This window comes from Lagopus muta, chromosome 2 (assembly GCF_023343835.1).
Source record: "Lagopus muta isolate bLagMut1 chromosome 2, bLagMut1 primary, whole genome shotgun sequence".
NCBI lineage: Eukaryota > Metazoa > Chordata > Aves > Galliformes > Phasianidae > Lagopus > Lagopus muta.
This window is the reverse complement of record NC_064434.1, coordinates 83684901-83706830: the sequence shown is the minus strand read 5'-3', so window position 1 is coordinate 83706830 and position 21930 is coordinate 83684901. Positions and strand designations below refer to the sequence as shown.

The 21930-nt window shown below is 39.0% G+C and overlaps 1 protein-coding gene and 1 long non-coding RNA gene across 5 annotated transcripts in view; both read right to left on the bottom strand.

Annotated features, from left to right (window-relative positions):
- Positions 1 to 1552, bottom strand: part of LOC125689064 (uncharacterized) — a 35027-nt gene extending 33475 nt beyond the window's left edge. Inside the window, exon 1 of the long non-coding RNA XR_007375006.1 lies at positions 372 to 1552. This is a non-coding gene — a long non-coding RNA (uncharacterized LOC125689064). The remainder of the gene's footprint in view (positions 1 to 371) is intronic.
- Positions 1553 to 3270: 1718 nt separating this feature from the next.
- Positions 3271 to 21930, bottom strand: part of TMEM247 (transmembrane protein 247) — a 36429-nt gene continuing 17769 nt past the window's right edge. The window contains exons 2-6 of one of the 4 annotated variants that reach the window (XM_048935858.1): positions 16587 to 16728; positions 8116 to 8237; positions 6087 to 6320; positions 5250 to 5549; positions 3271 to 3913 (exon numbers count right to left, since the gene is read on the bottom strand). In XM_048935858.1, coding sequence (XP_048791815.1) covers positions 3725 to 3913; positions 5250 to 5549; positions 6087 to 6179 — 582 coding nt within the window. In that variant the 5' untranslated portion in view covers positions 6180 to 6320; positions 8116 to 8237; positions 16587 to 16728 and the 3' untranslated portion in view covers positions 3271 to 3724. Of the gene's footprint in view, positions 3914 to 5249; positions 5550 to 6086; positions 6321 to 8115; positions 8238 to 15576; positions 15634 to 16586; positions 16729 to 21930 lie in introns of those variants that run through there. The other 3 variants (XM_048935862.1, XM_048935859.1, XM_048935860.1) reach the window with 3 other exon arrangements.

The window sequence follows — 21930 nt, the reverse complement described above, 5'->3', positions numbered from 1 at the left end:
CCAGAGCAACAGCAACTCATGACACCACCAGCAGAAAGGCACCCAGCCCTGCCACAGACAATCCCCCCGCTCATTGAAATCAGGTGTGCAGGAGCCCATCCACCTGACTTTGCTGACGCTGAGTGCCTGGGCAGGGAGCACACAGGTGCTGTCCGCCCACCACCGCAGCTCACTGAAAATAATTCATTTTTCTGCTGTCACGTCTCACTCCCTTCATAACCGATTTGCAAATCGCTCTTCCAAAATTACAGGTCTCTTACCTGAGCAACACATCTTCCAGAATTCCGTAGCTAGAAATAAGTAAAATTAAGAGCACGCCGAACCACCTACAGCACCCCTCCCCTAGTTACAAAGAGCATCAGACCACTCACCCTTATGTTCTAGTGAGGATCTCCAAGGTTTCTTTGTCCCACGTTGTTGGGGACGGCGGGTAACTCCTCCTCGCCCAGCACTCCTATTGCTCGCATCCTGCCCCTAAGAGCAGCCTTAACGCACCCCGGAGAGGCCGGGCTCGGGCGAGGCTCCTGGCGTCTTTCCCAGCGCCGTGCCTGTCCTGGTGTTGCCATCCCTGTCCTAGGGCTGTCCCAGACCAGCCAAAGTTCGAATGCCCGCTGGGGAGCTGCTCCGTAAACCCCTTCCTCCCTGCCTGCTGAGGCAACGTGAGCAAATGCAGGGCTTTCACAGTTCCTCTGCTCAGTGTCGCCGGTAACGTTCGGTGTAATGTGGTTTTAATTTTGCTCAGCGGAGGCAATGAAAGCGTGTAGTCTTACCGCTGTGTTTCCCTTCTTTCTGCTGAGGGTTATCTGACCTGCTGAACTTTGCCTCGTTGGCATTCAAAGCAGTGGATTGTTTTCAGGCATGATCTTCTCTGCTGCGCTCCAAGTCTCCTTTTTCTCTCTTCTTCGCTTTCTGTTGCAATGAATGAAAAAGTTTGAACCAGGTTTATTAAGCTTATGTGTATGTAAGAGCTTTGTTTAAGCTTAAAACATAAATCTGAGGTCTGAAAGCACAAATTAACTGAGAGAGACCATGCAAAATTTTTGCAGCGCAGCTGACCTTGCAGCCTTCTAAAACACCTCAGCTGTGATCTTTAAAAAAAACTGGCTAGAAAGCCCCCAAATGAGTTTGCTAAATATGAATTGGATTTGCTTATCCAGCAGGGTGATGCTTTCTCTTCTAGGTTTGCACTTTCATTTGATTCAGCCACCCTCATTAGAGGAGAATAAGAAAATTAAATGCTGTGAAGTGTAGTCTTGACTAATATGAGAATCAGCGAATGTTTTGTTTTGTTGAGTTAGCAACACCCAGCTCAGGTATCTATAAAACACCTGTTAGATGCCAAACATGTAAATATGTATAATATCACGCCATTATTTTTAACCTTTTATTCATTGATTTGGAGCTCTTCACGGGGACCTCCGAAACCATGGACTAGTATTTTTTCTATGACCCTTAAGGTTAAAAAAGCTTTCTTTGCCTACTGTGGTGTTCTTGAAACCACACCAGCTGTAAAATACTGCCTACTTGTAGACTTAAAATAGCTGAAACCACCAAGTTTCCTGTGGTTTCACATAAAACCATACACTTTGTGATGAGTGCCTACTGTTGTAAAACATGGGCAGGGGCATAGCCAGGCACCTCCCAGAAGCTCAGCCAATATAATTTTTTTTCAGTGGCAATCTCTGTCTGTCTCTCATCCTTAAGGGAATATGTTTAAAAGTATAGAATGGGTGCTCACAAGGATGACGTATCAGAAGGAGGTCTACCTATTTTTTTCCTTAATTTTATGGTCTTAGCCTATGTGTGTGTTTGGAGTATACACACGTGGTTTGGCAGCTGTCTCTCAAGGCTCCTCAGTATTATCTCACATGTGCAGTAAATAAAATGCAAAAGGCTATTCTTTCTGCCCCCCATGAAATAAGTCAGCATCTCCAAAACCTAGTATCAAGCAAGTATTAAAAATACTACTTCTACACAGACTCCATATTCTGGATCTTCCAGTGGATTCGCATTTGTGACAACTTCTGGTTGTCTTTTGAGTTAATTCCAAATGCAGACTGCTATCATCTCTCCTGTCTGTTAGAACCCAAAAGTCTCCAACAATGAAAAGAGATATTCCAAGTAACTTGTCTCATTGCAAACCGTATTTATATTAAAGATTATCTACAGGAAGCATTTTCAGATCCAGCAGTAAGCAAAGGATGGGTTTCTCTCAGCCATCAGGGTGACATTCTTAAGATTTTAGGAAAATCTGTATTTTCCTCACTGAAAAATACAGAAAAAGCAGCTTATTTACTGTTCTCACTCCCAGGTCATTTGGAATATGAAGTCTAATTGCTGACTTCCACCGAAATCCTAAAGCAGATGAAGGGACCACTTCTACTAGAAGTAGAGGAACTGTAGCTTACTAAAGCTTTCATTCATTTATTTTTGATTGTTCTAGTTGTCTAAATCTGTGTATGCTGGTGATACCTATAGCAAGCAACCTCATTTTACTTGGTCAAATTTCCTTTTAGGGAGATTTTGTCATAGCTCATCGCAGACTTCTGTGGATTTTTGCCTAAATGTCAATTGGACATTCGTTGTAACCCTTCACAGCTTAAGAAATATAGAAGCTGTGGAAGTGCAAGACCCTGTGCTCTACGCTTTTCCTGCACTGTCAGGAAAATACTCAGTCACTAAATGTGGATGTGAAATGTGCTTTTCTCTACTGCCTTGATGCAGACAGCCTTATATGCAGCTGTGGCTTTGTGAAAACATTGCAACAGCAACACCCAAGAAATACAACATTGACTGATGTCAAACTCGTCACAGATAGAGACCCGAGTAAGGAAGCCTACATCCCTTTCATCATTTTAAACCCTGACCTGAGTGTTTGGTTTATTTTTTGTAACCTACCTGATTATCAAGTACCCTTCAGGTTATTGTCCTTTTTACAGCACAGTGCAAAGAGAAGGGAGACTGAGACAAAAGCTATTTCAATGAAACAGTCAGGCATGTGTATGAGGATATGTGGATGAATTATGTTCTAACATCACTGGAAGATTATGACACTGTAGTTACTTGAACCTGATGGTAGATGACCCATATGGTAGATGACTATTTTTTGTTAGAAATATCAATTTACAATATCAGTGTACAATTAAAGTAGCACTAAAAAAGTCTCATCTCACTAGACAGAACGCCTTTTTATTGGGGCTATATTTGATACCTTTTCTTATCACTGTGGAGACTTCAGAAATCATGACACCTGAGTTACAAATCAGGTATGCGTTTGCCAGTACTTGCTGGTTTATTGCTGATTGAAGCTGTGTGTAAGTATAGAGAGTGCCACGGCACAGAGGGGAACATGTCTATCCCAGAAGCAGAGATAGCAATGAACTTATAGCAATATTAAGTTATCCTGAGTACTTTTCCACAACTAATGAATTAGCTCTGAAACTTCTGCACAAAAATACATATACAGGTAGATGGATAAGCCCAAGCCACTCTGTTAATCCAAGGAGGAGAGGAAAAAAAATAAAACATGTTCAAAGGAGACTTCTTATTTTATTTGTAAAGACAATGTGATGTCAAATCATGTCATCCATTTCCAGTTTTCTTCAGGAAGTCAGTTAGTTTTGTGTAACTATTTGTTGGTGTGGATAACAAAAAAACAGTAAGATCAGGGGCAGAAAAATGAACAATATTCTATCTCTTTTAAGAGCACATTTGTCCTAGATTTTTAATCCTGGAAAATCCCTTTGAGAATGAGAAAGAGCACAATAGCAAAAGAGAACTGGTGATGGTTTTGGAAAAAGTAAAAGACCAGGTCTTTTACTATGTAAATAATAAATATAAAGGTGAAGCAGTATAAGAAAAACAAAACACTTTGGTTTGGAGGCAGGAGCCGGTCTTGGAGTCCTTGTTTAAACTGTGAAAAGAAAAGATAGACATCATGTTACATGACTGTGTTCCACTCACACCCAATCCACGTGCTTACCTGAGCACACCTGATTCACTGGCATATTTAGTTCATAAGGAATAATTGTGAGGTTAGGCAGCATGTGAACTGAGACCAAATCAGTTATTTTGTTAAATAACAGAAGTCACATTCCCTCCCATATCCATAACACAGACTAAGTTTTCTCTCTGAAATAAATGTTAAGTGACCTCACTTATAGAGTGTGCAAGTACATAGAGTAATTCATGAGAGGTAAGTGCACGCTCATGGTAAGACTTTTTGCATCCATCTCTATATTTGTGGAATAACTATAGCCAGTGCTTCTTTGCTGCATGGTCATTTTCAAACATTTACGCAGGCTCATGGGCAAAATTTCAGGCCTTTACTAAAAAGAATCCAATACCTGAGATGTTTAGTCAGATGCATGTAATCTAACCAAGTGTATTTCTCCTAATTGACACTAGAAAACTTCAAGGATTCTATGGAGCTTACCAGAATGCCATTCTTGCACATGATCTGAGATATGTACAACACAATGCTATGAATGCTGCATAAAACATCCTTTTATTCTGTCCTGGTTTAAAGCACAGAACATGCAAGTGAAGTCAAATATACAAGTATCTCTAAAATATGTGTGATTTAAATTCAGATGCTCTGTTTATTCCCTAACTCAATCCAATGACAATTGGAGGCTCATTAGGGAAAGTTCTAAAAACCAGGTTTTCTAGTTGCCCTGTTGGCTAAACTGCCGAGTGGCCTCTTTGGAACTGGGCTGCTGTTGACAACACGCTAAAAATTGAACATATGATAACCTCAGCTACTTCTATGAAAAGCAGTCTTGCAAAACTGATTAGTTGTATTGTTTTGATAGATTATTTCATCCATGCATTTACTCATGCATTTCCTATCTGAATCAGCCAAATGTAACTCAGGAAATTGCTCCTACTGTAGAGGCAGGAAACTTCTGCACTGACTAGTATGGCATTCAGATCAAGTCCTCTGTCATTCAAGGGGAAAGAGTAAGAAAAAAAAACGTGTTTGTGGATCCTTACCTCGTAACTTAATTTGTGAGTTATCAGTTCTTACATTTTATTGCAGTGAATGTTCTAGGGAGAAGAATCCATCTCCTTAGTACATGTACAAGCTTTAAGGATCATCTTCTGAAGTCTAACTTTAAAAGAGGTCACAGCACTACTCAACACACAAAAGAACAAAATTTTACAAAGTACTTCACACAGGAATTGAATGTTTCGATCTGTACTGGGTTCAATCCTCTCCTTTTCCTACTCACTGCTCTTTTCTCTACCTGTTGATGAATCCGGGCCATTCTCTCTTCATGAAGCCTTTGTTTGTCACTATCCTCATGTTCATATTTCTGTTCAGCCAGCATAAAATTGCACCACATCCTCTGAAGTTCAATGTCAGCAGCAGTGACCTGCATGTAGCAAAGTTCTTTCTGTTCTTCCACACTGGTGGACACTTCAGACTGCAAAGTACTTGCTCTTCCCATCACATCCAAGTGTGCCATATGACTCCTAGCATCCATGTTCTCAGTTGTATTGTCTGAGATGAAATATGATGTTGGTATGTCTCTCATGGCACCCTGCTAGAAATTGGAGAGTTGTTAAACTCATTTTCAAGCTGATAGAAATGCAAAAGGATTCATCTTAGATTCATCTAAGTCTATCTGAGTATTTGTTCAAGCGATTATTCATACTTTCATGTAATGATTCACTAGTTCTCTAATAACCCTCATTTCTCTAATTTCCATCATTTCTAAATTTAATCATCAGATTTTGAAAAGAAATCTTACACTGTTACATCTCACAAATGTTGTCTGACAAAACATGAAAAATCCCCCCTGTCAAAATTTTCTGATTTGAACATTTACAGAATGTTCAAAAAATATTTAATTAGGGTCTTTCTGGCCTAAATCAAACACTACAACCTTTTTAACCAAGTATAAAGATCTCACATCTTGTGAATTTGATATAATGCACAAAAAAATCTGAGCTACTGGAGTTCTTTTTCTCTCAGAAGAAACTCAAATTTCTCATGATCCACACACTCCTTTGCAGGCTGATCTACACCCTCCACGATTTGTTGTACTTTTACATCTGGAAGAACTCTATTTTCCACATACCATGTTCACTTGTTGCTGCTTCTTGTGCCTCTTGTTACCATTATTCTGGGTTTCCTGTAATGTAAGCTCAATATCTTTCACTAGTTTGTCCATAGCTGTTTGGAATGAATGTCTCAATTCCTCTAGATCGCTGAGTTCTTTCAAATCACCTCACATTTGCTGGTCTTCAGCAAACAGAGATCCTTTCTGAATGTGAGAGACTTCTACTGACATCAGAGTGTCTCCAGGGATGTTCTGGAACAGAATGGGAATATGTATGAAGCAGATCACATGTATCTAACAAAGTGACTCCGAGTTGAATTTAGGAACATACACTTAGGGCATATGTTTAGGGATGATATATAAAAGTGTCAAGAAGCCTAACCTGATTTTTTTTTTGTCTAGAAGTGCATGAAAAATCACTGTATGTAGTGATGCAAATACATCTTCTGGGAATCTCACTAGTCTTTTTAACATTTGTCAGTAATTCCCTTCAAAGTACTACTCAACTTATGGAAAATCATAGAATCACAGAATCATAGGGGTTGGAAGGGACCTCCAGACATCATTGAGTCCAAACCCCTGCCAAAGCAGGTTCCCTACAGCAGGTCGCACAAGTAGGTGTCCAGGCAGGTCTTGAACATCTCCAGAGAAGGAGACTCCACCACCTCCCTGGGCAGCCTGTTCCAGTGCTCCGTCACCTCACTGTAAAGAAGTTCTTGTGCACATTTGTGCAGAACTTCCTATGCTGCAGTTTCTGGCTGTTTCCCCTTGTCCTGTCTCCACACACTGCTGAAAACAGTCTGGCCTCACCACTCTGTCCCCCACACCTTAGATATTTGTAGACTTGGATCAGGTCCCCTCTCAGTCTTCTTTTCTCAAGGCTGAACAGACCCAGTTCACTCAGCCTTTCTTCATAGATGATTCATTTTCTTCAAAATGAAATGTGGCTGAGAAATCTACCCTAATCTAGAGGGATTCTTACAGTTTTCTGCATAGGCAAAATCACAACTTGTAGGGTTACAGCAAGTTGTTAGCTGAAAGACAATACTGTCCTTTTAATTAACTGGAGCTAGGCAGACAATTCAGCATGCAAACTAAGAATTCAGCTTCTTGTTTCCAGTCTCATGGTATTTGCTGCACTTTATAAAATGGATACAAAGCATAAATTTCATATTTGATAAAAGATTAAGGCAAGTAAGGCAATTAATTTGTTACTGAATTTGAGGAAGAGGAGCAAAAGTGGAAGAAAGCAGATAAGCTGAGTATCATGGGAAATTGATTTCCAAAGACATGCAACAGGTTAACACAAGACAACTACCTTCTCTTCACAGGATTTCTGTATAGAAAACTTGAATCTAGCTGTCCCAGTTCAAAGGACACTATGATTGCAGGAGATCCTGTTCTTGGCTAACTTCATGACAGCCCTGTTGCCATAACAAACTCAGGGGTTCTGTTGGCAAGCTCATACACTGTCACAATCCTTGTTCTAATGTTAAGGCAGCATCCAGACTCTTAAAGGGGACTGGGCATAACTCCTTCTTTGTCACAGTCCATTCTATGTCACTGTGCTTTCTTCATTATAAATACATCTCTGTGTCACAGTGAAGCTTTCTGCCAGAATTTGTGGACTCCCAGAATGTTTCTATGCCAGTTCTGACTAGTTCCTTCTGGAAAGCAGGTTTATTGGAACAGGCTGGGTGGCACTGCAAAATTCAAGGGGCTGTGTGCTAGTGAGATCCTCAGCCTGCTCCATGAGGTGCTGGGTACAACATGGAATATTTGAAATGTTTCTCCACCAATGTATGCAGCAAGATGAACATACAAGAGGAACTAAAAGCCTTGTCTCAATCCCACAACTACAACATCATTGCAGGAAGCAAAACCTGGTTGCAAGAGCAGCCATGCATGAGGTTGGGGCTGAGCTGTGTGGAGCTTGCAGCTGGCTGTGACATGGTTGAGAGGCTGTGGGTGAGGATTAAGGAACAAGGAAAGAAAGTGGATGTCAATGAAAGAGTCTGCTATAGGCCACTCAGACAGGATGGATTACCCTTTAAGGAATTAAGGGACAACTCTAGAATAGCCATCCTTTGTCCTTATGGGTGTCTTCAAGTATTTTTTCTGGGTAGCACCAGCTGTTGTCTACATACTTTGGAAGGAACAAATAGCATGCTAGAAAAAAAGAAAAAAAAAATCATTTTTGTTGAAATATCAGCAAAAATTCCTTGGAGAGTACCATTAAAGCTGAAATTCCTTGGAAAGTACCAATAAAGCTGAATCACAGCAGACAGGTAGAAACTGAAACAAAAAATCACTAACCCATATATAGAAATAAAATAATAATAAATTAAAAAAAAAAAAAAAAAAAAAAAAACAAGTACAGCTTGCCGAATAATTTTATTATTCACTCTTTTTAAACTTCAGACTGTTTTAAAACTCAACAACAAATAAAGCAAGGAAAAAAATACAACCAAACACAGGTGTCTCTTTGTTAGGCAAAGAACGCACACATTATTTTAATCAGCTCATCAGCACCACCCTGCAAGGTTATGCACTTACAGCACCTGTTTCCTCTGAACATGAGCTTACAGAATGAGGATACGGAGTCTCACTGCAGCTGTGAGTATGGAGAGGAACAACTGAATTCTGGTACTTGCTGATGAGGAGGGTGCTGAAACTGGGAACAAAATACAGCTCTCTTTTGGGTCTAAGGAAAATGTAAAATTCCTTGAATGATGAGGTAGTTCCCCTTTATATAATACAAGTTTCTACATCCCAAGGCTAAGCAGGTACTATGGCTGATGTAATCTGGGTTTCTGTGCTGTTGTTACAAAAGGGAGTCTTTTTCCCACTTGTCACTTTCATCTATTTCAGGGAAGAGTTACTCACTAGGAATTTGCAGAGCTGTGTTAAAAACTAGATAAGAAATTTACTAAAGATTATTTGGGTCCCAGATCTTTAAAGGTACAAAGCATCTAGCAACTGTTCCCCTGTAATTGTAAAGGTCTGGGCATAAGCAACATACATGTTATGAACTTCAGGCTGGGTTAAATAAATACCGAGAGAGTAACTGAATATTCTGGTATGGAAATTAACTGGAGCTGTGATACAATGAAAAATATTTCTGCTCGAATTATGAAATACAGCAAAAAACTTTACAAAGATCAGCCTTCAAAGCACTTTAGATCGTGCTGTTTGGATGGATAACAGCTGTTCTGAAAAACAGGAATGGATAAATGTCATTATTGCGTAATAATGAACTGGAAAAAGTGTAGAGACTTATTTAGAATTCACTATTCTGAGATACTGATATTTGAAGATGAGAGGTAATGGTAATATGAAGATAAATGGATGAGATGCAGTATCTGGTATCATCCAGAGCAAAAAATTGGAGGAATATAGAGTATCCTACCAGCAAATCAGATCCAATATTTAAAGTGATCTAGAAAAGTCGTGCACTGACTTTATCTAAGCTAAAATACATTTATGAAGCGAATGGAGGAGAGTGGGAGAGAGAACAGAGAAGTCAAAATAAGCAGTAAAAACATGAAAAGAAGATGGAAGATGTGGATCAATGATAATTACTAAGAGGGACAACACAAAATGTGCCAAGCAGCAAAGCAGAAGCATCTCCTGAGACGCAGTTTGGACGACGGAGGGTGACGGAGCACTGGAACAGGCTTCCCAGGGAGGTGGTGGAGTCTCCTTCTCTGGAGATGTTCAAGACCTGCCTGGATGCCTACCTGTGCGACCTGCTGTAGGGAACCTGCTTTGGCAGGGGGGTTGGACTCGATGATGTCTGGAGGTCCCTTCCAACCCCTACAATTCTGTGATTCTGTGATTCTGTAATATATAAAAGAACGTCAGCTGATGCGGGGGGATTTGGCAAGTGGGGATGGAGTGGAAGACCTCTAATTGCCAGAAGCCAGGCTTTCATCACATGAAACCGATTTTTCTGGATTTGAACTTGAGAAAGCTGGGGAAAGTAGAAGAGCCACTAACATCAATTCCCACACACTAGCAATTCCCAAAGTGGCCTGAACAGGATTTGTTGGAGGTTCTGTTTTTATTTTTTGTTTTCCTCTAATAATTGTCTCTTCTAAACTTTGTCGATGCAGGTGTAATTCTAGTCATGAAAGAAACAGAGTTCAGAGAAGCTACAGATTGTGGATACACATAGGAGAGGCAATAGTACAGATCTATGAGTAATAATCTAGCTCTGACTGCAACAGCCTATGAAACACATCTTGGAGATGAAAAAGGAAGTCTAAATACTTCATTTGAAAGAAAAATCAGATAACTTTCCTGTGAATGCTGACTAATGTGAAATATCACTGTGAGGATGAAAAATCCAGGTAGGAATGTACAAAAGTATCCCTGACCTTGAACTTTAACCCAAAGCCTAAGAAACTTAACAGATCTTTATCTGGACAGTAGTTTTCAGAAAAATGATTCCAGATCCTGAAGGCAACATCTGGATAGCCTGAATATTTTGTGATTTGGTAAGAAGTGCACAAAGTACAGCATGTAAATGCAAACAGGACCTCCCTGGATACAATCATTACTGAAAATTCTGTGCAAGAGGAAGAGCATTAGGCTTTGCAGCTCTGACAATCGAGTTCAGGCTCTATCAGTAGTGAGATGTGGCAACATTGGTAGTGTAAGATACTTTTCTCCTAAGGAAAAGAAAAAGTGAGAAGATTAATGTAAATCTAGTGACAGATCACAGTTCCCAGCTATGCTGACAGCTATGCTGGTGGAGGACTTTATAAAATAAATGGATGACAGTACTGTTCAATTTTCATTGGGAACAACTGAAAGCACCTTTATTGTAAAGGAAATGGATTTGGAACATTCAAATTGAGTGAATGAAATTGTAGCTTTTTACAGATATCGTGCTTTATCATTCTGACAATGTGTGTCCCAGAGAAATAGTAAGAGTTAGTAAATACAGAGAAATACTATCCAAATTTCTAATAGCTGGGAAATGCTTTTGTTTACTACGTTACCTGGGAAGCAAAAACTGGAAAATAAAAACAGTAGGTTTTAAGATAGTTCTCAATTGTTACTAAGCCAGTGTTTACAGTAATGTATCTGTGTATTACCAGAGCTCTATGTGGTTCCAAGAAATATAAAAAGCATGGTTAGATGGAAATAGCAAGTGGACCATAAAAGATCCTAGTTAGTAGACACTGGGGGGGGAAATAAAAATTTATAAGACTCTGATTTTATCATTTAGAGTAGCACAAAAGGAATCTGGTCTCTTTTCTTGGCTCTCTGTCTAAATCTCTTTGATATGAGTCATGCTGAATTGTTAGAGAATTTTCCCCCCTTCATGTGTTTTTATTTTTTGGTACTCAGGCGTTGCTAGTTAACTACATTAGCTACAATTAACTACATAATAGTTTTTTTTTTTTTAAATGGAGCTGAATGCAAACACACACCAGAGGTTTCACTCTGCTCAGGTTAGATGATGTTCCAATGCATTGGTTCACAGTTCTGCTGTTGGAAAAATGAGTTGTTTGGGAAAGTGAGAAAGGGCTAACAAAACATTTTTTTTTAGACTGCAGCTTTCAGGGTGTTAAAGTAGTCATGTATTCTTCTTTAATTACTCTGGGAAATTAATGGGTAACTGTTTTGTGGGGCATATGTGGTGTTGAATTAATTCATTTATGAATTAATAGCATGGGAAGTAGCCCCTCTTGTTATATGGGGAATTAAATGGTTGGCTAAGGCAACTGGCATACGCCTGAGTTTTAGAATTATTTTTGGAATTATACCTTATCTGCTCTACCATCCTTCTTTACTCATACATTCTCCTTCTGAATAGAGTAGCAGTAAACAAAACAAAACTTCTCTAAAACAGACAAGAACAATTCTCCTATATATAATGTCTTTTGAGAACAAATGTAGTTATAACACTACATGTGCAAAGGCATTTGTACCAGAAATGCATAGGAAAGCCATGAGTAGACACAACAGTTAACACAAGGACTGTCATTCTCCCATTGTGATCACACTGGATGCCTCGTGCAGGCACTAGGCAGTTAATCGGTGTATACTGGCAAATATATCAGTGGCCAAAGATTTAGAAATTACAGACAAATGATCAAGTTTGTCTTTCGGTGTGATAAAACACAAGACTTTGTGTTTAATGAAATAAAAATATATGTACCACTTGTTGAAAAGATAATGGTGTTCCCAAGCACTTCAAAAGTTAAACTGCTTCCTTTATGTATTTTTTTATCAATTTCAATGAACTGTTTTTTCAATTATCCTAGCTAACTTCATTGTTCTTTCTAGCAAATTTTTATGACTGCACAATATATGTATGTTTGAATTCCCTGAAGACAAGCACAGAACACATGGGCTGTATATAATGTGTGACAAAGAGAAGAACATATGATGCACTGAGAGAAAGTGGTCTTGTTTTTCTGCCAAACTCACTCATTCTTTGTCTATAGTTTTCCTAATAAATTCAGGTCTTATTTCTGTATCAGTATCAGGGTACTTCCTTCCCACGGACTGATTTAACATATTTTCTTTTCCTTGTGCACTTCCCTCAAGATCTTTATAATTAGTTTAGTGCCTTGATTGCAAGGATAGAAGCACTTTCAATAGTTGGCAAATCTCAGGTTTTTGAATATTCAGGATATCGATGTTCAGACAAGATCACTCACTAAAATTAGAGTGTACAGTATTTCTGCTCAGAAAACTTGGGTTATGCACTGAGGAAGGGAAGAGATGGAAATGTAGTTGCTTGGGAAGCCTTCTGCAGTGGTTTGAAATTAGGCAGGTACCAGACATGCGGTAGCAATCAAACCTGTGAGATACCATCATAGAGTGTGATTTGCCGTGATTTGGTTAGCTGCTCTTGTTCTCCTCCTACCCTAGGAAGTGGCTCACAGTTACAGCTGTACGTAGAAGTGGCTCCACACTAATACCACTCAGACTAAATGTCAGCCTAGTTACTTAGTCTGCTCTATCTCATTCTATATGGTCTGAACGCTCTTGATATTAGCAATTTGAAATATGATTCTCAGTTATCAGCAATCCTCCTTCAAAATACTTATTACTTCAAAGAGAAAAATAAGTAAATGATTAGATAAAGTTATCAAGTCTAGAACACAATAGTTTTTTGTATGTTTTTTAAAAAAACCTACTATTTAAAAAAACTTTTTAGAACAGTGTTTTGTTGTTTGTTTGTTTGTTTTTAGAAGAATCTCACTGAGGTTGTTCACCCATGATATGTCTGTATTGATGTAAACATGCTGAAGAGTCTCTTCCCCCCATAATTAGAATATAAGCCTAAGTCAGATGATTCAGTTAAAAGACCAAATGGTACCTGGCACAGCTCTTCTTCTGTCAATAGCGCGTGTTATTTATTTACATTACATGACTTTTTTTCTCAAAAAGGAAATAGAATTACAGTGAGAGCATTGGAAGCTGAACAATGATTCTTAGTCCGGTGGGTGAAAGTTGATAATTTAGAGGATGCATATAAAGAGCAGTCTGGGAGATGATTCTTGTATTAGAAAAGCAAGGCAAAAAGAAGGCATGGAAATCCTTATAGGACAAAGATACACAAGAGGAAGAAAATGAAATACATGAACTGAATAAAGAAAGGGAGCAATTACTCATGAAAAACAAAACAGATTAGTATTACTAAGACTGAACTCCCTCATGGACTGAGGGAGGAACAAAGAACAATAGGTGACTCAGAGAGAAGCGAAAGAGTAAAGAAATATTAACTGAATATAGACACTCTTGATATCAAAGGCAGTCTCTGTCTTCAATCTGCATTTGTGCACACTGCATGGGTGAAAAGGCAATGTAGCTCTATCCCAAGGCACGCATCCTCTTGGCAAGCATGATGATCCTAATGCCACATCTTTCAGCTCCCTTCACGTTCTCCTAGCAAGTTAGACACGTCCTAGAGAACATTTGTGTTTTGGGAACTTATGCTTACTGAAACATTGACCAACATGGAAACATCCAGCCAGCCTCCGAGATGGCTCAAGATCTTCATAATTAGTCCTTAATGTAAAGCCTGCTGAGATTTTTCCACCAGCACAATTTACCATTATCATCCTGACTATAAGCCTCTTTTTCCCTGCAGGCAAATACCTACAGATTCTGTCAGCTAAAATCTCTAAGGAGATATAAGGCCTATGCACATGCTTTCTTCAAGAAGCATCTTCCAGAGTTTCTGCTTCAAAACTTCTTCGAGGCACCTAACAGCTGCCTCTATTCTTCATTGGGGGGAGGTCTCTAGCTGAAAAGTCTTCAGCCTGGCTGCCGCTCCTCCAAGCAATCATCCATCTCATTAAGTAGCAACACCATACAGTAGAGGCAAGGAGACGAGAGAAAGGTCCTATTACAGCCCAGATAGTAGAACTCAAGAATGATGCTGATCATCACATGCAGTCAAGCTTCCTTTACCCTGAAATTTTAAATTTTCCCTGTACGAGGAAAAGCAGATTTACTGAATAAATAAATGGAGTGCTGTATCATCACAAAGTGGCTTGCTGAAGTTGTCTTTCTTGATCCCAAACTACCAAGGCAACATAATAACAGCAAAGAAAATGTATCACTCTGACATAAGGCATGGCAAACCATTCTGGAGGAAGTCCGGGAATGGTGAATGGGCTTGAACAGTCAGAGATGTAACAGCATGAAGAGATTGAGCTGCATAGACAAAAAACTCCAGGGAAGCGCCTGTCACTGATCCAGTTTGAAAAATACATAAAACTGGGAGATGGGGCACAGACAACACTAAATTATCTCATAGGTTGTTTTTTTTTTGTTTTTTTTTGTTTTTTTTTGTCTTCAATCAAATGGCAACTATACCAGTCTGGAGAGGATGTGTAATGGGACAGAAACAAATTAATTGAGACTTTTCTCCATTACTGAGGTCTCTGCAAAAAAGCATTCTATGTTCAGAAGGGTAATGGGGCTGTATGTGTGTAAACTATATGACAAATTATTTTTATATTGTCTGCATTGCCACAGAAAGGTGTTTATGTGGCAGTGATGGACGGGAGAGCAGGCATTGTGATGATAGTCTGACAATTGAACTAGATGATCTTAGAGGTGTTTTCCAACCTTAATGTTTCTGTGATTCTATGATAATATATTCTCAATATTCAGCAATATAGCTTCATTCACTAGATGAAGAAAGTTCATAAAATTTCTCCTACACATAATTTAACAAGAGAATTAGGTGGGGTTCCCTCCCCCTCTCCTCCTACAGAGACTAAAGGTGAATCATCTTATCTAAAGCATGAAAAGGAAATGGAAACCCACAAAAAACTGGTCTTGGTAAGAGAGCAGAAAGCATCTGCTGCAGCACTGGGCCACATGGCCTCCAACTCACTAGGTGAACAGGATATTTGGTGTTTGTAATCAAGATGAACAGGAGTCAGCAATGTGTCTATGGGGATGAGAGTCAGTGGCATACTGACTGCATTAACAAAAGCATTTCCAGCGGGTCGAAGGAATTGCTTATTACCTCTACTCAGCACTTGTGAGATCATGTCTGGAGTGCTGTACTCAGCTTGAACTTCACAGTTCCTCTTCTGAGAGGCATGTAAGAAAAGGTCAAGAGGCTATGGGTACAAGTTGTAGCCAGGGAAATTCTGTCAGAAACTAGCAAAGCTTCTTCTTAGTGAGAATGGTTCTGGAGCTGGTGCCAGACAAGCCAATATCTCTTGTGAACACAGGCTCACAGCAACTTGCAGGTGACAATAGCAGTTTCAGTTCCTTGTGTGGGGAAGCATCTTAGCTGAGTTTCAGGCACCACTTCTCTATGAAGGGAGTTACCTTCAATCCACTGGTTTAAAAAAAGCTCATTGCTCTGTGTGTGCCAGCAGCACCATGCTGGCTGGGTGCTTTTGTTGCAGTGCTTCCTGCAGGAACTCTGCTGGGAGCTGCACTTCTGGGTCAGGATGTGGGAGCATGTGGGCTGCTGATGTGTGACTGAACAGAGGAGAGGTATGAAATTTGTGGGTGCAGCAGGTTCACATACAGAGCTGAGAAGCCAGTCTGTAAGAGTGAAGAAATGCTCTAGAAGGCTATAAAAGAAGGCTGTCTATTACTGTGTGTATGCGCTTTTTTCTCCTAGAAGGAGTCAAACACACCCAGCAACTTAGTGTCTCACAAATAAGATTTGAAAATCTCGTTTTTCAACCAGCTGTGGTGGTGAAAGGGGAAGAAGAAAGTATATTTATGTTACTGTGAAGATCACAGAATCTGGAGAGTATTTGGTAAGTATCAGGAAAAAATGTCTTCATCAATTGTATCCCGGCCACCTAAGATAGTGCTTCTTTTTATGCAAATCCTGATATTTCCCTCAAATCAGCCAACTAGGAATGAGAATAAATCTTTTCCACAAACAACAGCCCTTGACATTGGTGCCAGTTTGGTGATAAATGCCAGATCAAATCATAGACATACAATATGTTTAGCATTACGTTTAAGTTTTCAGAAAGTAAAGATGAAGTCTGAGTTTTCAATACATACCAGAACAAGGAGACTCAATAGCTGTAAGTATATGATCAGCAGGCTCTATGCTGGCACTTTTAGTTAGAGATTAAAAAAGAAAATTGAAAGGAAGAGATCTTGTAGCAGAGCCTCAGATGTTTTACACAGTATCTGAAGGAACCTGAAATGGAAAAGAAGTCATAATCAGAAGAAAGCTCTTATCAACGAGGAAATAACTTTTGCCAGCTCTTAAGAATGGATGATAGATTCTCCCTTAGCTCAGATAAGCTTGTTGCTATGAACAGTGCCAGAGACCTAACAGCTTTTATCTGTGTAGTCTGATGTTTTCCAAAAAGAGGGAAAGCCTCACAATGTGACTAGCTCACGGTACAACTAGGCCATAGGATTTACCTGTGTGTAGTCAATTAGGATAACATGTGGAAAAGTACATGCTGTATGTATATCTGCCAAAGCTGATTAGGGAGCTTTCTCTGCCAAACAGTCTGGGTGACCTGGAACAACTCTGACTCCTGAAGATCACAGAAGATGATAGATAGCTGGCAAGAATGTGGTGGGATACAAAAACAAATTTTAAAAGATAACAAAACATGAAAGGCATTGGAGGAGGAAATCTATGAGGCACATGAATAGTCAGCCCACAAATCAGTGAGAGCAGGAAACAGAAGGTTGGGCAGAATGCATAAGTAAGCAGGATAAGGAAGTAGCATACCTGGCTCCATTGCTAAATGCTTCTGCACTTTGCAAATATCTCTTTCTACCAGGACATAGTCTTCAGAAATCCTTTCAGCCCATGTGAAATTTGATTGGGCACCGTACCAACAGCACAAACATATTCACAGACAATGCCAAAATACACTCACTTGGGCAGCTCAAGTAGATGAGTTAGGTTATTAAAGTGTGATGAGTTCTGCCCTGAAGAAGGAAGGTTAAAAGTTCAGAAGAAAAAAGATATAAAAACTGAATGATGATAATCAGACTGCTGAGAATAATTCACTTGACAGAGGACTTCACTGCTTACCTATGACTGAAAGAAAGTTTGATCACCCATGTGATCACCATCTCCAGCCACAGACTTTATGCCTGATGGCCTTGCTTAAAAAACAGATTGGGATGTGACTGTAGGTCCCAGCTGGAATAGAAGTATTGTCTCCTTTATATCAGTAGTCCAGTTGTCAACACAGTGACACTGCAGTATTTTACTTTTCACAGTTCTAAGTGACATATTTGCAGGTGAGCCATCTTACTTTCACACCCCTGGTTTTCTGTTACTCTGACAAATAGTTTTACTTTCTGGCTTGCCCCCAAATGCCTGCAGCCATCCCTATCAACCAATGCAGTCCCTGTGGGTATAAGAGCCTTCAGAGCTGAAATTTTTTATGCTGAGAATTCCACCACTGCTGAAGTCTTGGAGGGAATTATTAGGAAAAAAAAAAGTTTTTTCCATGGTAATATTATTTAATACTGGTTCTATTCAATGTCTATATTATTACTGAGCCTAGAGCATAGATCTGAAATTTGGTCCTGATTCTTGAGCAATTCTCTTCTGTCCTGTTTACGGTGTTGTATTTTGTGTGGATAACTGTATGCAAAGTTTCAAACAGAGAATATATGAACCAGACAGTGGCAAAAAATTAATAAAGATACTGAATTTTTTCATTAAAATAGTATTTTAAACCCCAGATTAAACAGTGTTATCACTGCAAGGGGTAATTTTGGATTTAATGTATAAGTTGTTTTAATATATAAGAACCAGTTCAAATGCTTAAATTTAGTATCTTGATCATGGAAATCAGAGAAAAGTTACCTCTGAAGAAAAAGAAGACAAATTCTATTTTTCCCCTGGTGTTTCCTAAGTACCAGAACACTGACCATGAACTTGTAAATTCTACTGAACACTGTACTTCCTATATCCCTCTCAGAATTTATCCTTCATATATCTGAGCCAAAAACTAGGGGGTCAGATTTCTAGATGTAACATGGCACCTAATGACATCTCCATGATAATGTGAAGATTTGTCCAATACATTTTTTTCAGGAACAACTTACTAGGTTGGAATTTTGGCTCTTATTATCTATGAAAAACAAAGGTGCCAAAATGATTAATTGGGTATTCGCACCAGTTCAGGCGAAGAGCATACAAACATAGATCTTACAGAACAAATAGGCAAGATTAAGAAGAAATACAGTTAACTCACTGTTTAATAGATGGAGATTTGACACAAATCTCAGAATCACTTGATTTTTGTGTATTTTCAGGTTTCACCTTAGCTTGTCCAAACTCAACAAAATGTCAGGTGGTTTGGACAGTGAATCCAAAACGAATGAGTCCATTCTGTTGTTTTAGCTGCATGATCTTCTAAATGAGATCCACAACTGAGCTGACATTCAGATCATTATAAAAAAAAAAATCCAAACAATACTGCTGCTGTATTTAGCAGTCCTATGTAACTTACTGTCAGTCAAAAACGATAACAAATGGTGGAGAGGCAAATCAGATTTATTTTTAAATCTTTTGAGAATGACTAAGTTACATTAGATCATTCTCCACCCACCTCACCCCAAAAAAGCTACATTCTTCTTTCTCCATAGTAAATTCCATAGAAACTGCTTTGAAATGTTTTTGTTAAATTTACCAGATTACCAGATTCTCTGATGGCCCTTTTTTTTTAAAGGTAGTGAAGATAATCAGGCTTTTTTTTTTTTTTTTTTTTTTTTTTTTTTTCCCTCTTACAATACAGTACAGCAGTACTGTCATACATATACATTGATAAAATTTATCTAGGTTTTCTTTCATGGTGGCTTTCTTACTAACAATTCTTAGCGTCATTGTTCGAAACAGGAAGATATCTGCAATCCCTTATTTTTCTTTGTGTTTATCACACAAAGACAATGGGAGCTACCTCTTCCCAATAAAAACTTTATGTGCCTGCATTCAATCCACTAGTGATGCTACTGACCATTCTAAAAGCATTACCAGTGCTTTTTCATCTACTATGAAGAAACCAAGAGGTCAAATCCTCATCCAGTGACCATTGAAGGAAACAAAGATTCCTATCAAATGTAGTGAAATATGGCAGAGATGAAGGTGGTACACTAAAGTAACTGTCCTCACTTTGTCCATGTTACTTGCAGCTCTGACTAGTTCACCTGCTGTTTGAGTGCTGCTTTCTGCATAGATGTCATCATTTCTGATAAGCTTTCACATACCCCTTGAGAAATAGCTCTAATGCAGATAGTCTCTCATTGGGACATTCCCTTGATATGCTATCTTGCCAAGTGAGGAGAGCAGGTGACTTCCCCTTTGTTTTATTTGGGACAGCAATCATCTACACTGAGCACCCAGCACCTGTGCAAAATAATGTTATACAGACCAAGTGGGTTGCAGCAAATCCACACGGTTGTTTCTGCTATTCTGGACACCTCACAGTGCACAGGCTTCTTTAGTACCTGCTTCTTATTATAAACCAACAGCATAAATGATGTCTCCCTTCTCATTTCATTTGATTCTATTATGTTTGGTATATAACGTCCATCTGTGGACAAAAAAGTTGGCCTCTTTCCTCCTGTAAACTGTTATAATGGTTCCTTCACCTTTTCTTTCAAACATGCCAGCTTCTAGTTTATACTTGCTTAAGTTTTTTGTTCAACTGTTCTTGCCTCAGAGCATTCAAGGCAGGCTCTATGTTTGCTGAGATTTCAGTGATGCCATTTTGCAGGATACACAGTTCAAGGAAAATCAGGTAAATGTTCTAAAAATGTCTTCCAAAAACAGGCTCTAACCAGTTAGCTTTAAAGACCAGAGGCGTTTCTGTGGCATGCCTTTTGTTGGCACACTAGATAGAAAACTAAGTTTTGATGTTTTCATCCTTGCATATCTCAGCTGTATGGAATAGGTATGTTCTGTATCCTGTCAGTTTTGCTCATACCTGTAATGTTCATGGTTCAGGATTGGCCTGATTATTTGTTACCTTACTTCACTTGGTAACTCTTCCACAATCGTAAAAGGAATTCCATATGTTTTGTCACTGTTGTTTTCCTTATTGCAGATTGGGATAGAAAGGCAACAGTTTCATCTCTGATGAGATTCACAGAATCACAGGTGGAATCACAAGGTTGGTGATTCTTCTGTACTATCAATAGTTTTTTGTCCAAAAACTGCAACTGTCCAAGTTGTAGCCGAAAACAACCTGTCCACTTTTTCTACATCATAGGCTTTTTCTTTCCCCCTGGAAAGCAATAGGCTTTAAGTACTTCAAACACCCTGATCAGTTCCTCCTATCTGCTTCTGTGTATATTGCAAGAGAAAATTGCTTGCCTGTCCTTAGATATTTTCCCACCCCAGTTTCTGTGAAGATCAATTCTAATAATTGCTTCATCTCTGTTCAGTTCTCAAAGTCTGATTTGCTTCATCTTCTGCTAAAGGGACATTATTTTGATATTCCCTTGATTGGAACAGTTTCTTTTAAGAAATGAAGACTCATTAAGGATGGGGCAAAATAATCAGATATTTTCAATACACTTGCACACAGCTGTTGAGCTCACAGGGAGTAGAGAGATGGCATGAAGAAAGAAGTACCTTAGAAAACCTTGTGAGGCTTTCTTAAAAAACTTTTGCTGTATGGCTAACTGTAACACTTCAGTTTGATGCAGATCTGTTATTTCAAGCTCACTAACATTCAAATTTCTTCCCATTTTCCCTTCTCCTTCTCCTCTCATCACGGATGGCAGCACCAGGCATAAGCAGTACACCATATTTCCTTGTCTCTTCTCCTATACTACCTTATATCTTGGCTGTGTTTAAATCATATCACTTCTTCTTCCACAACTTTGCAAAGACTTGCTTTGCCTGAGAAACTACCAAAGTATTTGCAGATGGGTTCATAATCCTGTTGCTTGACTACTGTCATCTCCACTTTTCCAGCTCTTTCACCTCCAACCCTTTTGTCTCTCCTTTTCTATGCCAAACATTACTGCTATTTTCTGCTTTGCTTTTTGCTCATGTCTCCAGCTCCACCTCACTTTCTTTCATCATCTTACTATTTCAAATGTAAGCTTATTCCTTCATGCTTTAAAGACTGCCAAAATGTAATATCATAATTATTATCAGATCTCCTTCAGAACAAAAAAACAACTCCCTGACTTATTCTGCAAACAAAAATACCTGCAAATAACACCTGATCTGTTATGATCAATATGTGACATGATATGAAAATCCTTATTAAAACCCAGGAAAACTTCATCAGAACATTCTTCAGATTCCTTAAGTCTTTTCTTCTCTAGGCCTTCTGGGTAATAATGAATATTTTGGAGGGTGAACTAAGACTACTTTGTAGCATGTAGAATGATGTGGAAGAAACTGTAT